At 46.9% G+C, this 13,047-nt stretch overlaps 1 protein-coding gene across 1 annotated transcript in view; it reads left to right on the top strand.

Moving 5' to 3' along the window:
• The window catches only part of LOC142055104 (uncharacterized), a 30,421-nt gene extending 19,746 nt beyond the window's left edge, over positions 1–10,675 (top strand). Inside the window, exon 3 of the mRNA XM_075088613.1 lies at positions 9,748–10,675. Within this exon, the coding sequence (XP_074944714.1) occupies positions 9,748–9,882 (135 nt within the window). The 3' untranslated portion in view covers positions 9,883–10,675. The remainder of the gene's footprint in view (positions 1–9,747) is intronic.
• Positions 10,676–13,047: the final 2,372 nt, after the last annotated feature.

Raw genomic sequence — 13,047 nt, 5'->3', positions numbered from 1 at the left:
TGAAACAGTCAAGTTTAAAATCTATGGTGACAGGAGGAAAGCTGCCAGCAACACCTAAACTCTGGACATGAGGAGAGCAGACTTCAGGTTGCTCAGGGAACTACTTAGTAAGGTCCCCTGAGATAAAGCTTTTGAAGGTGCTGGGGTCCATCAGTGCTGGTTGCTTTTTAAGTACCACCTCCTAAAAGTACAGGAGCAGGCAATCCCAAGGTGTGGGAAGTCAAGAGGCCGGCTTGCCTGACCAGGAATATTCTTCTTGAAATAAGGACTAAAAAGAAAGTATATGGCCAGTGGAAGCAAGGTCAGGTGACATGAGAGGACAATAGGGATGCTGTTTGCCACTGCAGGGAGGAAATATATGCAACCAAAGCTCAATTAGAGTTAAAGCTGGCTGGTACTGTGAAGGACAATGGGAAGGGCTTTTTAAAATACATTAATGGCAAAAGGCAGGCAGGAAATAACGTTGGCCTGTTGCTTGATGAGAAGGGTCACCTCACAAGCAGGGACAGAGAAAAGGCAGAGGTGTTCAATGCTTTCTTTGCCTTGCTCTTCAACACTGATGGTGGGCTCAAGGACCCCCAGAGCCCTGGGCTAGAGAACCATAACTGTGGGAATGATAAACTCCTAATAAACCATGAACTTGTGCAGGACTTTCTGCTCCAGCTGGATCCCTATATGTTGATGGGGCCTGATGGGATTTATCCAAGGGTACTTAAAGAGCTGGCTGATGTCATAGCGAGACCTCTCTCAATGATTTTTCAATGATCTTGGGAATTTGGAGAGGTCCTAGTTGACTGGAAGCTGGCAAATGTTGTCCCAATCTTCAAGGAGGGCAACGGGGATGACCCTGGTAACTACAGGCCCGTCAGTCTCACGTCTGTGCTGGGTAAAATTACGGAGAAGATTATTCTGGGAGTTATTGAAAAACACCTGAAAGATAATGCAGTCATTGGTCCTAGCGGGCACATGTTCACAAGGGGAAAGTCCTGCCTAACAAATAGAATTTCTTCTATGACAAGGTCACCCACCTAGTTGACCAAGGAAAGCCTGTCAATGTGATCTTTTTGGATTTCAGTAAAGCTTTTGATACTGTCTCTCACAGTATCCTCCTGGACAAAATGTCCAGTGTACAGCTGGATAAGCACATAATGCAGTTGGTGAACAACTGGCTGATGAGTTGGGCTCAGGGGGGTCATAGTAACTGGGGTTACATCAGGCTGGTGGCCAATCACTAGTGGGTTTTCGCAGGGATCCATCTTGGGGCCAGTACTCTTTAATCTCTTTGTAAATGACTTGGATGCAGGACTTGAAAGAATATTAATTAAGTTTGCCGATGGCACAAAGCTGGGAAGAGCTGTTGACACTCGAGGGGAGAGAGGCCCTGCAGAGGGATCTGGACAGGCTGGAGAGCTGGGCAATCACCAACCGCATGAAGTTTAACAAGGGCAAGTGCCGGATTTTACGCCTGGGGCACAGCAACCCTGGATGTACATACAGAGTGGGGAACGAGAGGCTGGAGAGCAGCTCTGCAGAGAGGGACCTGGGGGTTCTGGTCGATGGCAAGTTGAATATGAGCCAACAGTGTGCCCTGGCAGCCAAGAGGGCCAACCGTGTCCTGGGGTGCATCAAGCACTGCATCGCAGCCAGCTGACGCAGGCGATTGTCCCGCTCTGCTCTGCGCTGGTGCAGCCTCACCTTGAGTACTGTGTGCAGTTTTGGGTGCCACAGTACATTAAGGATATAAAGCTACTAGAGAATGTCCAGAGGAGGGCCACAAAGTTGGTGAAGGGTTTAGAGAGGAAATCGTATGAGGAGCAGGTAAAGTCACTTCGTTTGATCAGCCTGAGAAGAGGAAACTGAGGGGAGACCTCATCGCAGTCTACAGCTTCCTCACAAGGGGAGGAGGAAGGTCAGGCACCGATCTCTTCTCTCTGGTGACCAATGATAGGACTTGAGAGAATGGCAGGAAGATGTGCCAGGGGAGCTTTAGGTTGGATATTAGGAAGAGGTTCTTCACCCAGAGGTTGGTGGAGCACTGGAACAGTCTCCCCAGGGCAGCAGTCATGGCACCAAGCCTGACGCTAGTCAAGAAGCACTTGGACAACACCCTCAGAGATATGGTGTAAATTTGGGGTTGTCCTGTGCAGGGACAGCAGTTGGACTTGATGATCCTTCTGGGTCCCTTCCAACTCAGGACATTCTATGATTCTAAGATTCTGTGACTGTTTAGCCTTATCAATGTATAAATACCTGAAGGGAGGTGCGAAGAGGATGGTGCCCAGTGATAGGACAAAACGCAATGGGCTCAAACTGAAACACTGGATGTTCCATTTGAACATCAGGAAACACTTTTTAACTGGGAGGGTGACCAAGCACTGCCACAGGTTGCTCAGAGAGGTTGTGGAGTCTCCATCTTTGGAGATATGCAGAAGCCCATCTGGACATGGTCATGGGTGTCATGATGCACTGTTGGGCTGAAGAATTTGGCTGAGGTCAAACCCCATTGCTTTCCAACCAACCTCAGATAATTCTGGGAGGTTGGGGATGGCTGGGCTTAACTTCTGATTGACTCCAATGTTTTATCATGACTAGGTCCCTTTTACGTTCTCGGGAACAGAATTAAGACTCAAAACGGAGTCAAGTGCCAAGTCACTTTATCTGGCCAACAATAAATACGCGAGAGAAAAGCAGAGAAAGGAAAAAAAGTGAAAAAGGGAGAGAGAGCGAGCACGAGAGTGTTGTAATAGCTACCACCATGGATCTGTGGCGGTCCATGCAGTCAGTCCATCTGTGCGGTCTGCCTGTCCGTCCATGCGGTCTGCCGATCAGTCGGTGCATCCAGTGTAGCTTCAAATCCGGTGGTGGTGGGGATGTTCCAGAATGCTCCTTGTGGTCTCTGCTGGTTTCCCCTTTTTATAGGGTTGTCCTCTTGCATAGTCAATGACTGTTTTCCACATCTGCGTCTCCCACTCGGCAGTGGGGTGCATGCCCAGTACCGTCACTAGAGGGTGCTGGAAGGTTCTAGAGGGTCTGAGGCCCCCCATCAGTCGACCCTGGGCCCAGACGCATGGGCAGAGGGCACGTACTCCAGAGACAACAGGACACTCACACTCCCGCCAGGCAGGACTCAGGCTGCCCCGGCAACCAAACTGTCCCACTCAGTTGCCGTGGTGATTAAGCTTTGGTAGTGAAACTTGTCCTGCCAACAAAGTTGAGACAAGTTTCTAGTCCCTTAGAGTGGGCAACCAGCTCTAGGTGGCCCTGCTTGAGGAGGGGAGTTGGACCAGATGACCTCTGGAGGTCCCTTCCAACATCAACCATTCTGTGAATATCCCTTTGGTCAGTTTGGGTCAACTGTCCTAGCTATGTCCCCTCCCAAACTCTTGCTCATCCCTAGCCTACTGGCCTTAGGGGGAAAGGGGTTGGAGGGACAGCCTTGATGCTGTGTGAGCACTGCTCAGCAGCAGCTGAAACATCAGTGTGTTATCAACACCCTTCTAGCTACAAAGCACAGCACTATAGAGGCTGCTATGAGGAAAGATAGCTCCACCCCAGACGGACCCAATATGAAGTCTTGACATGCCTGGGGCAGCAGGAAGGTCAAGAGGGCAGAAGGTGTCACAAAAGTAGGGGAGAAAAATAGGTTAGAACATGTTGGAGAGCTTCAGTCCATCCTAGGAGGGCCATCATGGGGTCATCTGTGCACCCCCTAACCCCTGCAAAGGAGAGACAAGCCCTGTGAGCTGGACAGAAAGCTGAACCCTGTCAGAGTCCAGTATTCTCTGACCAGGTTCTTTTAGATATTCCACACAAGAAGGGTTAATGTTTTGTTGTGGTTTAACCTGGCAAGCAGCTAAATACCACACAGCCATTTGCTCACTTCCTCCTCCCCACAGTGGGATGGCAGAGAGAAACGGGGGGAAAAAAAGCTAAATTCCTGGGTTGAGACAAAGACAGTTTAATATTACAGAAAAGGAAGCAAAATTAGTAATAATAATAATAATGGTGAAAGAATATACAAAGTAAGAGATGCACAATGCAATGGCTCACCACCCACTGATCCATGCCCAGCCAGTTCCCAAGCTGCGGTCGCCGCCCCCTTCCCGGCCAGCTACCCCCAGTGTATTTGCTGAGCATGACATCATGTGATATGGAATATCCCTTTGGCCAGTTTGGGTCAGCTGTCCTGGCTGTGCCCCCTCCCAGCTTCTCACTGGCAGGGCATGAGAAGCTGAAAAGTTCTTGACTAGTCTAAGCACTACTTAGCAACAACTAAAACAACACTGTGTTATCAACATTATTCTCATACTAAATCCAAAACACAGCACTGTACTGGCTACTAGGAAGAAAATTAACTCTATCCCAGCTGAAACCAGGACATGTTTTACTAACCAGATTTACTTATTTGAAGATATCTGACATTACACAGGTTTGGATTTAGCAGAGTGATACAGCAATGTACAGAAAGCATAATACAAGCACAATACAACAACTGCAGTCTACAGCTGGATCACAATGAAAATATGATTCCTATTGTTGGTCTCTACATCCTCACCATCACAGTGCTGGGTGTCCCCCACTGCTGAGAAGGAACACATGGGTCAGAGCTAGCTCAAGCCTGTTGCTCTCTTCAAACTTCAATCTGTTGGTTGCTCAGTTTTAATACTCTGTTTTGGCCAGCCCTACATACCCACTTTCCCCCGTGCTGGTCTGGCTAGCTCAGGAAGGCATTCATGCCTTTCTGATTAACTCAAGGAAGGCCATTTACACTTGGACATCGAGCCACTGATTATAACTCTTAAATTGTGGCCATCCAGCCAATTCCTTATCCATCTAACAGTCCATCTGTCAAACCTACAACTCTCCAATTTAGCATCAAGAATGTTGGGGGGACTGCATCAAAGGCCTTACAGATGTGTAGGTAGATGACATCTGTGTTCTTCCCTTGTCCACTGATGCAGTCACTTCATCATAGAAGGTCACTAGGTTAGTCAGGCACAATTTGCTCTTGGTGAAGCCATGTGGGCTGTCTCTAATCGCCTCCCTGTCTTCCCTACATTTCGGTGTGTCTTCCAGGAGGATCTGTTCCAGGCCCCAGAACTAACAGCACCACCAGCCCTTTTATTAACTCCCTCCTGCCTGCTGTTCCTCTGTGCCTGAAAACAATCATGGTCTGCAACACTCCCATTGCTCTCACTGCTCTCCTGGCTCTTGCAGTAGCTGTGGTCTCTAAGATCATGGGTCTGCAGGATGTGTCCCAAAGCCTGGGTCTTGCTGCTTCTGCAGTAATCATGGTGTAACAGGGCCATCTGGATTGCGTGCTCTGCCTTCTGCCTCTTGTTTGCAGCATTGCTCTAAGGACGAGGAGACACATTCAGCACAAGCCTGTGCCCCACAATGGTCTTCCAGGCAACTGTCAGACCCCACCAACAACCACTGGCAAAAGGAGGTCCCCACCACTCGCCACCCTGTATGAAACTTACCTCAGTTTCTGACTCACAGGCCCTTCGCCTGTGTCGTGGTTTAGCCGGCAGCTCAGCCCCACACAGCGGCTCGCTCACTCCCCCACCGGTAGATGGGGGGAGAGAATCAGAAGGGTAACGCTCGTGGGTTGGGATAAGAACAGTTTAATAATGAAAATTAAAAGAAACAACAGTAGAAATGCAATGTAAAGGAGAACAACGAGAGGCGCAAAGCCCCGGGGGAGGGGAGGGGAGAGGGGGAACGAACCGCCGAAACAAACCGCACGCGCCGCAGCCGCCCGCCAACCCGACGCCGCGCCGCCCCCGCGCTGCCACTGCCCCCCCTCAATATACTGGTCATGGTGTCACATGGTATGGAATGAACCTGCCATTGGCCAGTCGGGGTCAGCCGCCCCCACCACGGCCCTGCCCCTCCCAGCCCCCCCCTCGCCGCGCGGCAGAGCGCGGGAAGCTGGAAAGGTAGCTGACCCCCACAGTGAGGAGAATTAACCCCTTCTCAGGCAAAACCAGCACAGCCTGGTTCTTCTGCTTCGCGTGGTCTTACCAGGAAATGCTTGTGGGCTTTTCCTTATAGTCCGCAGACTCATGTTCTTCAGAAGCTGGCATTCTGTTCTGGTTTTCCATTTTCACCAGCAGTGTTGCCTGTGCCTTGCAGCACTGTGCAAAACCCAAAGTTTGCCCCAGTTACACTGCATGGCCATGCTGTGGGGCTGGGACCAGGCATGGGGGCCTCTTGCTCCAGCTCCTAGGACGAGTCTCTCCTTTGCACATGGCCACACAGGATGGGTCTGTAGGCGTCAGGTGTGTTCTAACTTGTTTGGGTCCCCCACCCTTGTGACACCCCCTGCCCCCTTGGTCTTTCCCCCTCCCCAGCCATGCTAAAGCCTGTTAAGCAGCTTTGTGAAGTGGTGGCCCTCAAGCACATTTTTTAGTTTTATTTAATTCCTTTCTATTGGCATTTAAATGTCCACTATTCATTTCATTAGCTCTCATTAAAGCAAGTTTTATACCAACACTTTTATGGATATATATATTTAATATACGTTATGTATCTTTATATATGTATATATACACACTTCTACGAATATATATGTATGAAGTGTATCTAGGCATAAATAAAAGATGCAGACATGTTTTTACACTCCTTTATAAAGTTTTTTTTCTCTCTCCATATATATATGTATAAATATATACATATGTAGTGGCCTGGTCAGAGGTCTATCTGATGCTGTACCATCTCAGGGTACAAAACAGAAGAACCAGTTTGTATGGGAAGGTGTCAAAAAAGCCAATTTTGAACAGGCGAACACACGGTCTCCCACGTTGTTATGTTAGGTCCCAGTCAACCCCACAAACCTTTCTAAGTCCTAGCATCAGGTGATGATATACCACCTTGGAGTTTGTGGCAAAGAGGGAAGGGCAGGCAATACAAGTGCAGAGTGATGATGGGCAGTGTATAAGGGGTGAACTTAGGGCTTAGTAAGTGACAAGCAGACAGCTGGATAACATGGGAAACCATTGTGGAGTTAGGACTTATGGAAGCAGAAAGCAAAAAAAATACAGGAATTCAAACCTGTGGTTTTGACAAGTTGATGCTTACATCACCCAAGGTGTTGGGGAAGAGTGGGAGCACAACGCCACAGCAGATTTGTCTGCTCAAATTGTTATCCCCAAAAATGGGTTCATTCACGCGGCGTGCAAAATGCCAAACTACACACAGAGTGGAGGTATTTTGTTCAAGTCATTTTTATGCAAACAGTGCTAGGTGGTAACCCACAAAGCTAGCACCCCACTCTGAAAAACTACAAGGCATTTATACAGTTAAATATGTCAATCACAGCTAATATTCACACACCTTAAGCCAATAATTGGTTAATTTCTTTCTTGGTTCGATGTAACAGTACAGCTCACTTTTAATTTATCACGCATGCTCATAGATTAAGGGATTTACTAGAGGGGGGCCAGTTCCTGGCCTATGGGTCTGATTTTTAGTATTATAATGAGGATATTTCCCCTACTGGGCACTTTGTTTTAGTTCTTATCTACATCGCTTTAGTTGTTCTCCTTGACTATACACTTTGTCACCCCATTCTCAGCAGCTTCTGAGGTGGGATGTTTGCTTTGATCAGTCTCTCAGCTCTCCTCAAGGATATAGTTGTAAAACAAGTGTTTCTCTATCTCTCAGTTTCTGTCTGTGGCCCTCAACCTCTGTTTTGCCAGGCTCACATAGTTCATTGTTATGTAGCAAACAGTTCCAAAAATTCCATTGTCTTAGGGATATCAAAATCATAGAATCATAGAATCACTAAGGTTGGAAAAGACCTCTAGGATCATCAAGTCCAACCATCAACCCAACACTACCATGTCTCCTAATCAATGTCCTGAAGTGCTACATCTACATGTCTTTTAAATACCTCCAGGGATGATGACTCCACCACCTCTCTGGTCAGCCTGTTCCAATGCCTGACCTCTCTTGCAGTAAAGACATTTTTCCTAATATCCAATCTAAACCTCCCCATATGCAGCTTGAAGCCGTTTCCTCTCCTTCTATCGCTAGTAATCTGGGAGAAGGGGCCAACACTCACCTCACTACAACATCCTTTCAGGTAGCTGTAGAGAGCGATAAGGTTTCCCCTCAGCCTCCTCTTCTCCAGGCTAAACAACCCCAGTTCCCTCAACCTCTCCTCATAAGACCTGCTCTCCAGACCCTTCACCAGCTTCGTTGCCCTTCTCTTGACACAATCCAGCACCTCAATGTCCTTCTTGTACTGGAGGGGCCCAAAACTGCGCACAGTACTCGAGGTGCGGCCTCACCAGTGCCGAGTACAGGGGCACGATCACCTCCCTGCTCCTGCTGGCCACACTATTCCTGATCCAAGCCAGGATGCTGTTGGCCTTCTTGGCCACCTGGGCACACTGCTGGCTTATGTTCAGCCCGCTGTCAAGCAACACCCCCAGGTCCTTCGCCGCCGGGCAGCTTTCCTGCCACTCCTCCCCAAGCCTGTAGCATTGAATGGGGTTGTTGTGACCAAAGTGTAGGACCCTTCACTTGGCCTTGTTAAACCTCATACAATTGGCCTCGGCCCATTGATCCAGCCTGTCCAGATCCCTCTGCGGAGCCTTCCTACCCTTGAGCAGATCAACACTCCCGCCCAACTTGGCGTCGTCTGCAAACTTACTGAGGGTGCACTCAATCCCCTCATCCAGATCATTGATAAAGATATTAAATAAGACTAGCCCCAACACTGAGCCCTGGGGAACCCTGGTCATGACCAGCCACCAACTGGATTTAGCTCTGTTTACCACAAGTCTCTGGGCTCAGCCATCCAGCCAGTTTTTTACCCAAACAGTACACCCATCCAAGTACATGAGCTGCCAAAATGAGGAGTGTTACTTTATATCCTGATGCTCCGTCTCCCGGTACTCATTTCCTGATGAGGAAACCCTTGCTTAGCAGGCACAGGGGAAGTCCAGGCACCAAGGTGTTGATGCACATATAGCTGTGGCAGCGTGCAGTTTGTGCAATACTGAAAGCTAAGAAGTTACCTCAGTAGCCTTGCAAGCAGGCTCAGTGAGGCCCTGTTATTGGTCATACCGGACAGGTTATATTGGACCTTTGCCAAAAGCACAGGAATTCCAGAAAGTACTGATGATGGTAGATACATATACGTACCACAGCTATGTTGCTGCGTTCCCAGCTGCACATGCTGACCAGAGAGGAACACTGAAAGGCCTGTGGTTACTTAGCCAGTGGATAGGCCCACCTGCCTGCATCCATTCAGACAATGGGTCTCATTTTAGAGGCCAAATGGTCCGACAGCGGGCATCTGAACACGAAGGACACAGAGTATATCATATAACTATCACCCCAGAGGAGCTGATCTAATGGAACGGACCAGTGCCTTATGAAAAAAGCAGACGCATGCGCGGCTCCCCTCTCACACTCTCCATAGCTGGCCAACAGTGCTATTACAGGTTGTAAAGAATTTGAATAGTAAAGCATGCTTCCAAGGTTATACCTCCTATCCTAGTGTCTTCTGCCGGGACATCAGCACTACGAGGTACAGTCCAGAATGTCAACAGACCCCTTGAGAATCGGAGGCAAGTGCAAACACCAGACTCTTCAAGGTAAACTTGTCCCTGCAGGTGGGGCACATGGACAAGGAACCACACACTTAATCCTAAAGGAGTAAGCAGACATCCCTCATTACGTGACTGGACTTATGCTGTATGTAAAAACAAGTCTTTGTTTTATCTCATGCAGAACTGCTATGTGGAGCGTCACAGTATTGCTTTTGATCTCTGCATCAGTGAACGTGAAGTGCCGGACATCTCTGCCCTCCAGCAGCACCAAAGCTCCTCTTCATCTACTGCTTCACATAACCGGACCGTTTGGTGAAATTTGCACCACCGTGTCTTCGGGTACATGGGACTAGGGGTGGAACCTGATGGCAGGACGTCTTTGATGGTCCTAGCTCCAAGATGACTGCTATCCTACACTTATTCTTACAACAATATTTATTATTCTTGTATAATTAATTTTAGTAATTGTTTTTTGTAAAATAATCTTTCTACTAGACAAAAAACATTAGTGATATAATCTGCAACTTCGGGTATCTGCAGGAAAGGTCAACTGTATGTGGATCAAGGGGTGGAAGTTAGTCATCCTGACCGGAAGATCATTGTACATCGAGGAGTCAGTGATCCACAAAACAGCTGACCTGGGTTGGGCCAAACCTGTGCTGTCCTGTACAGTGCTGCACATACAGCCTGGCTTTCCTTCAGGCCGTGCTGTGCTGAACATGTCCCTTGGCCACAGGACGAACTTAGCCAGCTAATTGTAACAAGGAGCCTGTCGTCGGCTCCCACTCAGCGCTGGCGATTACAGCACCTGCGTGGCCTTGCCTTTACCTAAAAGTACAGCAGCGAGTTCCCATGTGAACATACTTTTTGTTTGACAGTAGAAATGTTTAATAGAAATGTTTTCTTGTAAGAAAATCCTATAAGAGCTCAGAAGACCGCAGTGCTGGGTAACCTTTCCACCGACGGGATCTGTATGGTATGCCTCACTGGAGCCCCATCCAATGCTGCACAACTCGGGGCTCCCAGTGTCTGGAGGGATGTTAGATTATCTATATTAACCTCTTTTTTTGTTATAGTGTTAGCTCCAATAAACGTAATTTTAAGTGATACTTTACAGAGTCTGAGTGCTTTTCTTATCGGAATCATAATGAACCAGCACCTCCTGGTGCAAAAACATTCAGGCGTTTTTCCAGAAGCAAGCCTGTAGTTTTAAAAATCATTCAGATTAACCACAATGATGATATTACATCTTCTGGCTTTATGTGAACCAAGGACTAACTGACAAAAAATCTTGGAATCTTTAATGTCACTCAGTCTGTAAAATGGTTTGTGCTCTTTTAAAGCTTTATCTCTTCTCTGATCCCCTTCCAAAGGCCAGTCAAATAGTATGTAATTTTCAGTTCATCTTTATCATTCAATCAGTGGATCGGGCACCTCTTGCCTCCCTTAGCTGTCACTGTCTGAACAATTTTTCCATCTGCTTGAAGAATGGAAGACAGTGAAAAAAAAATTCCTTATAGTATGTATCACTATAAAGGCTTTATTGTCATATTCTGTACATTATTTCATTATTCACGAGTGATACAATGCTCACGTTCCCAGACAAAACCTACCATCTTGGCCCAAATCAACAAAGGCCTACAGACATCTGAGGTGCCCAAACACACTTGCAGAAAAGGAAGGATGATAGAACTGCAAAGTGCACCACCACTGGCAGACAGCATGAACAGAGCCATGATCTAGCGGGCCTTGCTCTCTGCCAAAGCACGGTGGCCATTTAGCAGAGGATGCAGGGTAGCAGAGACTCATTCCGCCTTTAACTGTATGTGTCATTTTCTTCTGTCATAGAAAAGTGATTGTGCTTTACTGACAAGTGGATTTCTTCCAGAATTTCTGCAAGGACTCCCCCAGGTCAATACCCACTCCATCTATGGACTGCAGCAAGGATTTGGCTGCTGGAGTTCGGGGTGTTTTGACAGTCACATTTATATTTAGATTTTTACTGTCAGATAAGCAAAGTCAAGCATTGAAGGTTTGGCACCCACGGGTACGAGTGACATAGGCACCATGATGGGTGTGCAGTGATTTCCAGAGTTCCTTAGAGAACATTAAGAGTTCTCGTTTAATAAAGAATAAAATCTACTTAATGACTGTCGTCTGCTTTCATGGTCTCACATCCTCTGCTACTCCTTTCCAATGCATATGCACTAAGCTATGTAAGAAGTGTCAGGAATGAATTCGCTGTGGGTTACTGATACTAAAGCCAAGTTCATTATACCCCCTACTTGAATTAAACGTTATTATTCTGGAAAAGTTTTTACAGATCTGCACTTACCACCTCCTTGCTGCCAATTAGGAACTAAGAAGTGTGCTGTAATTGTGAGCAACTATTTTCATGGTCTTCATTTGCCCCATTGTGTCCAAAATGGCTTTTCATATTTTTTATGAATGGAGGCAGTAACAATTTTTCTGAGTTTGCACAAGCAAACGTTCAAAGTAAAATGAGAATTTCTCCAGTCATTTATCATATACTACTGAAAAACCCCTTGGAAGGTGTTCTTGTACTCAATGACGCAAGTCTATCCAATTCCTTGCACTGTTCAGGTCAGGTCATTTACTCAGATAATTTACAGTGGAATGGGATGTGTTCAGGCAACAGAGTTTGGTCTATGACCAAAATGGCCAGCAATTGTCTGGACTGTGAAATTACCTTCAATGCTAGGAAAAAAAAAAGTTACTTCCTGAAAAAAAGACAAAATGAAAGTATTTATAAGTAACTGCCATCAGGAAGTGACTGTTTTGAAGTGACAGTGACTGATGTCCTGATAGCAACAAGAATGTCTGAAAAGGCATCCGCCATAAAATGGTGTCATATTCTGTGGTGCACGCAATTACTAGTTTTATCCTTTATAGCTTATCCCTTCCTCCAAGAGGAAAAAAAGCACTGAAGGTCAATTTTAGAATGAAAATCATGCTTATGAATATGTCAAAAACTCCAAGGTTAAGCAGACTGCAAAAGCTTCAACTCATTTTGGGCAGATTATATCAAACTATAGGCATTGCTGGGCAGTTTATCACATGCCAATTTACTTCATTACTTTGGCACACTTCTCACGTTACAGTACCACACTTCTTATCCAAGTCTCATAAACAAAGAAGGAAAACAGCAAAGTCATTTGCTCCAATGACCAAAAAGTGAGGCTTTAGTAGCAACGGACACCCAGCCCGTGGGGAAGCGCCAGGTACCCCCCTACAGTTACACCTGGTGAAGGGAGGGTTACATGTGGGGAGAGGAGCACCTCAGAAGCAGCACCTTGATGCTCATCTTCACACCAGGGACTAAATAACACTTTTAGTATCGTGTCCGAAACTGATGGGGGGGGGGTAAGCCTGGGGAAAATGCAGTTTCTCACATTTCTGTGTTTCTTTTTCCTGATTTCTGGTTAAGTAATGAAGAAAGGCCTGAAAGTATTTTTTTCCC

This window comes from Phalacrocorax aristotelis, chromosome 1 (assembly GCF_949628215.1).
Source record: "Phalacrocorax aristotelis chromosome 1, bGulAri2.1, whole genome shotgun sequence".
Taxonomy (NCBI): Eukaryota; Metazoa; Chordata; class Aves; order Suliformes; family Phalacrocoracidae; genus Phalacrocorax; species Phalacrocorax aristotelis.
Note: the sequence above shows the minus strand (reverse complement) of the source record. Positions and strands in the feature narration are given on the sequence as shown.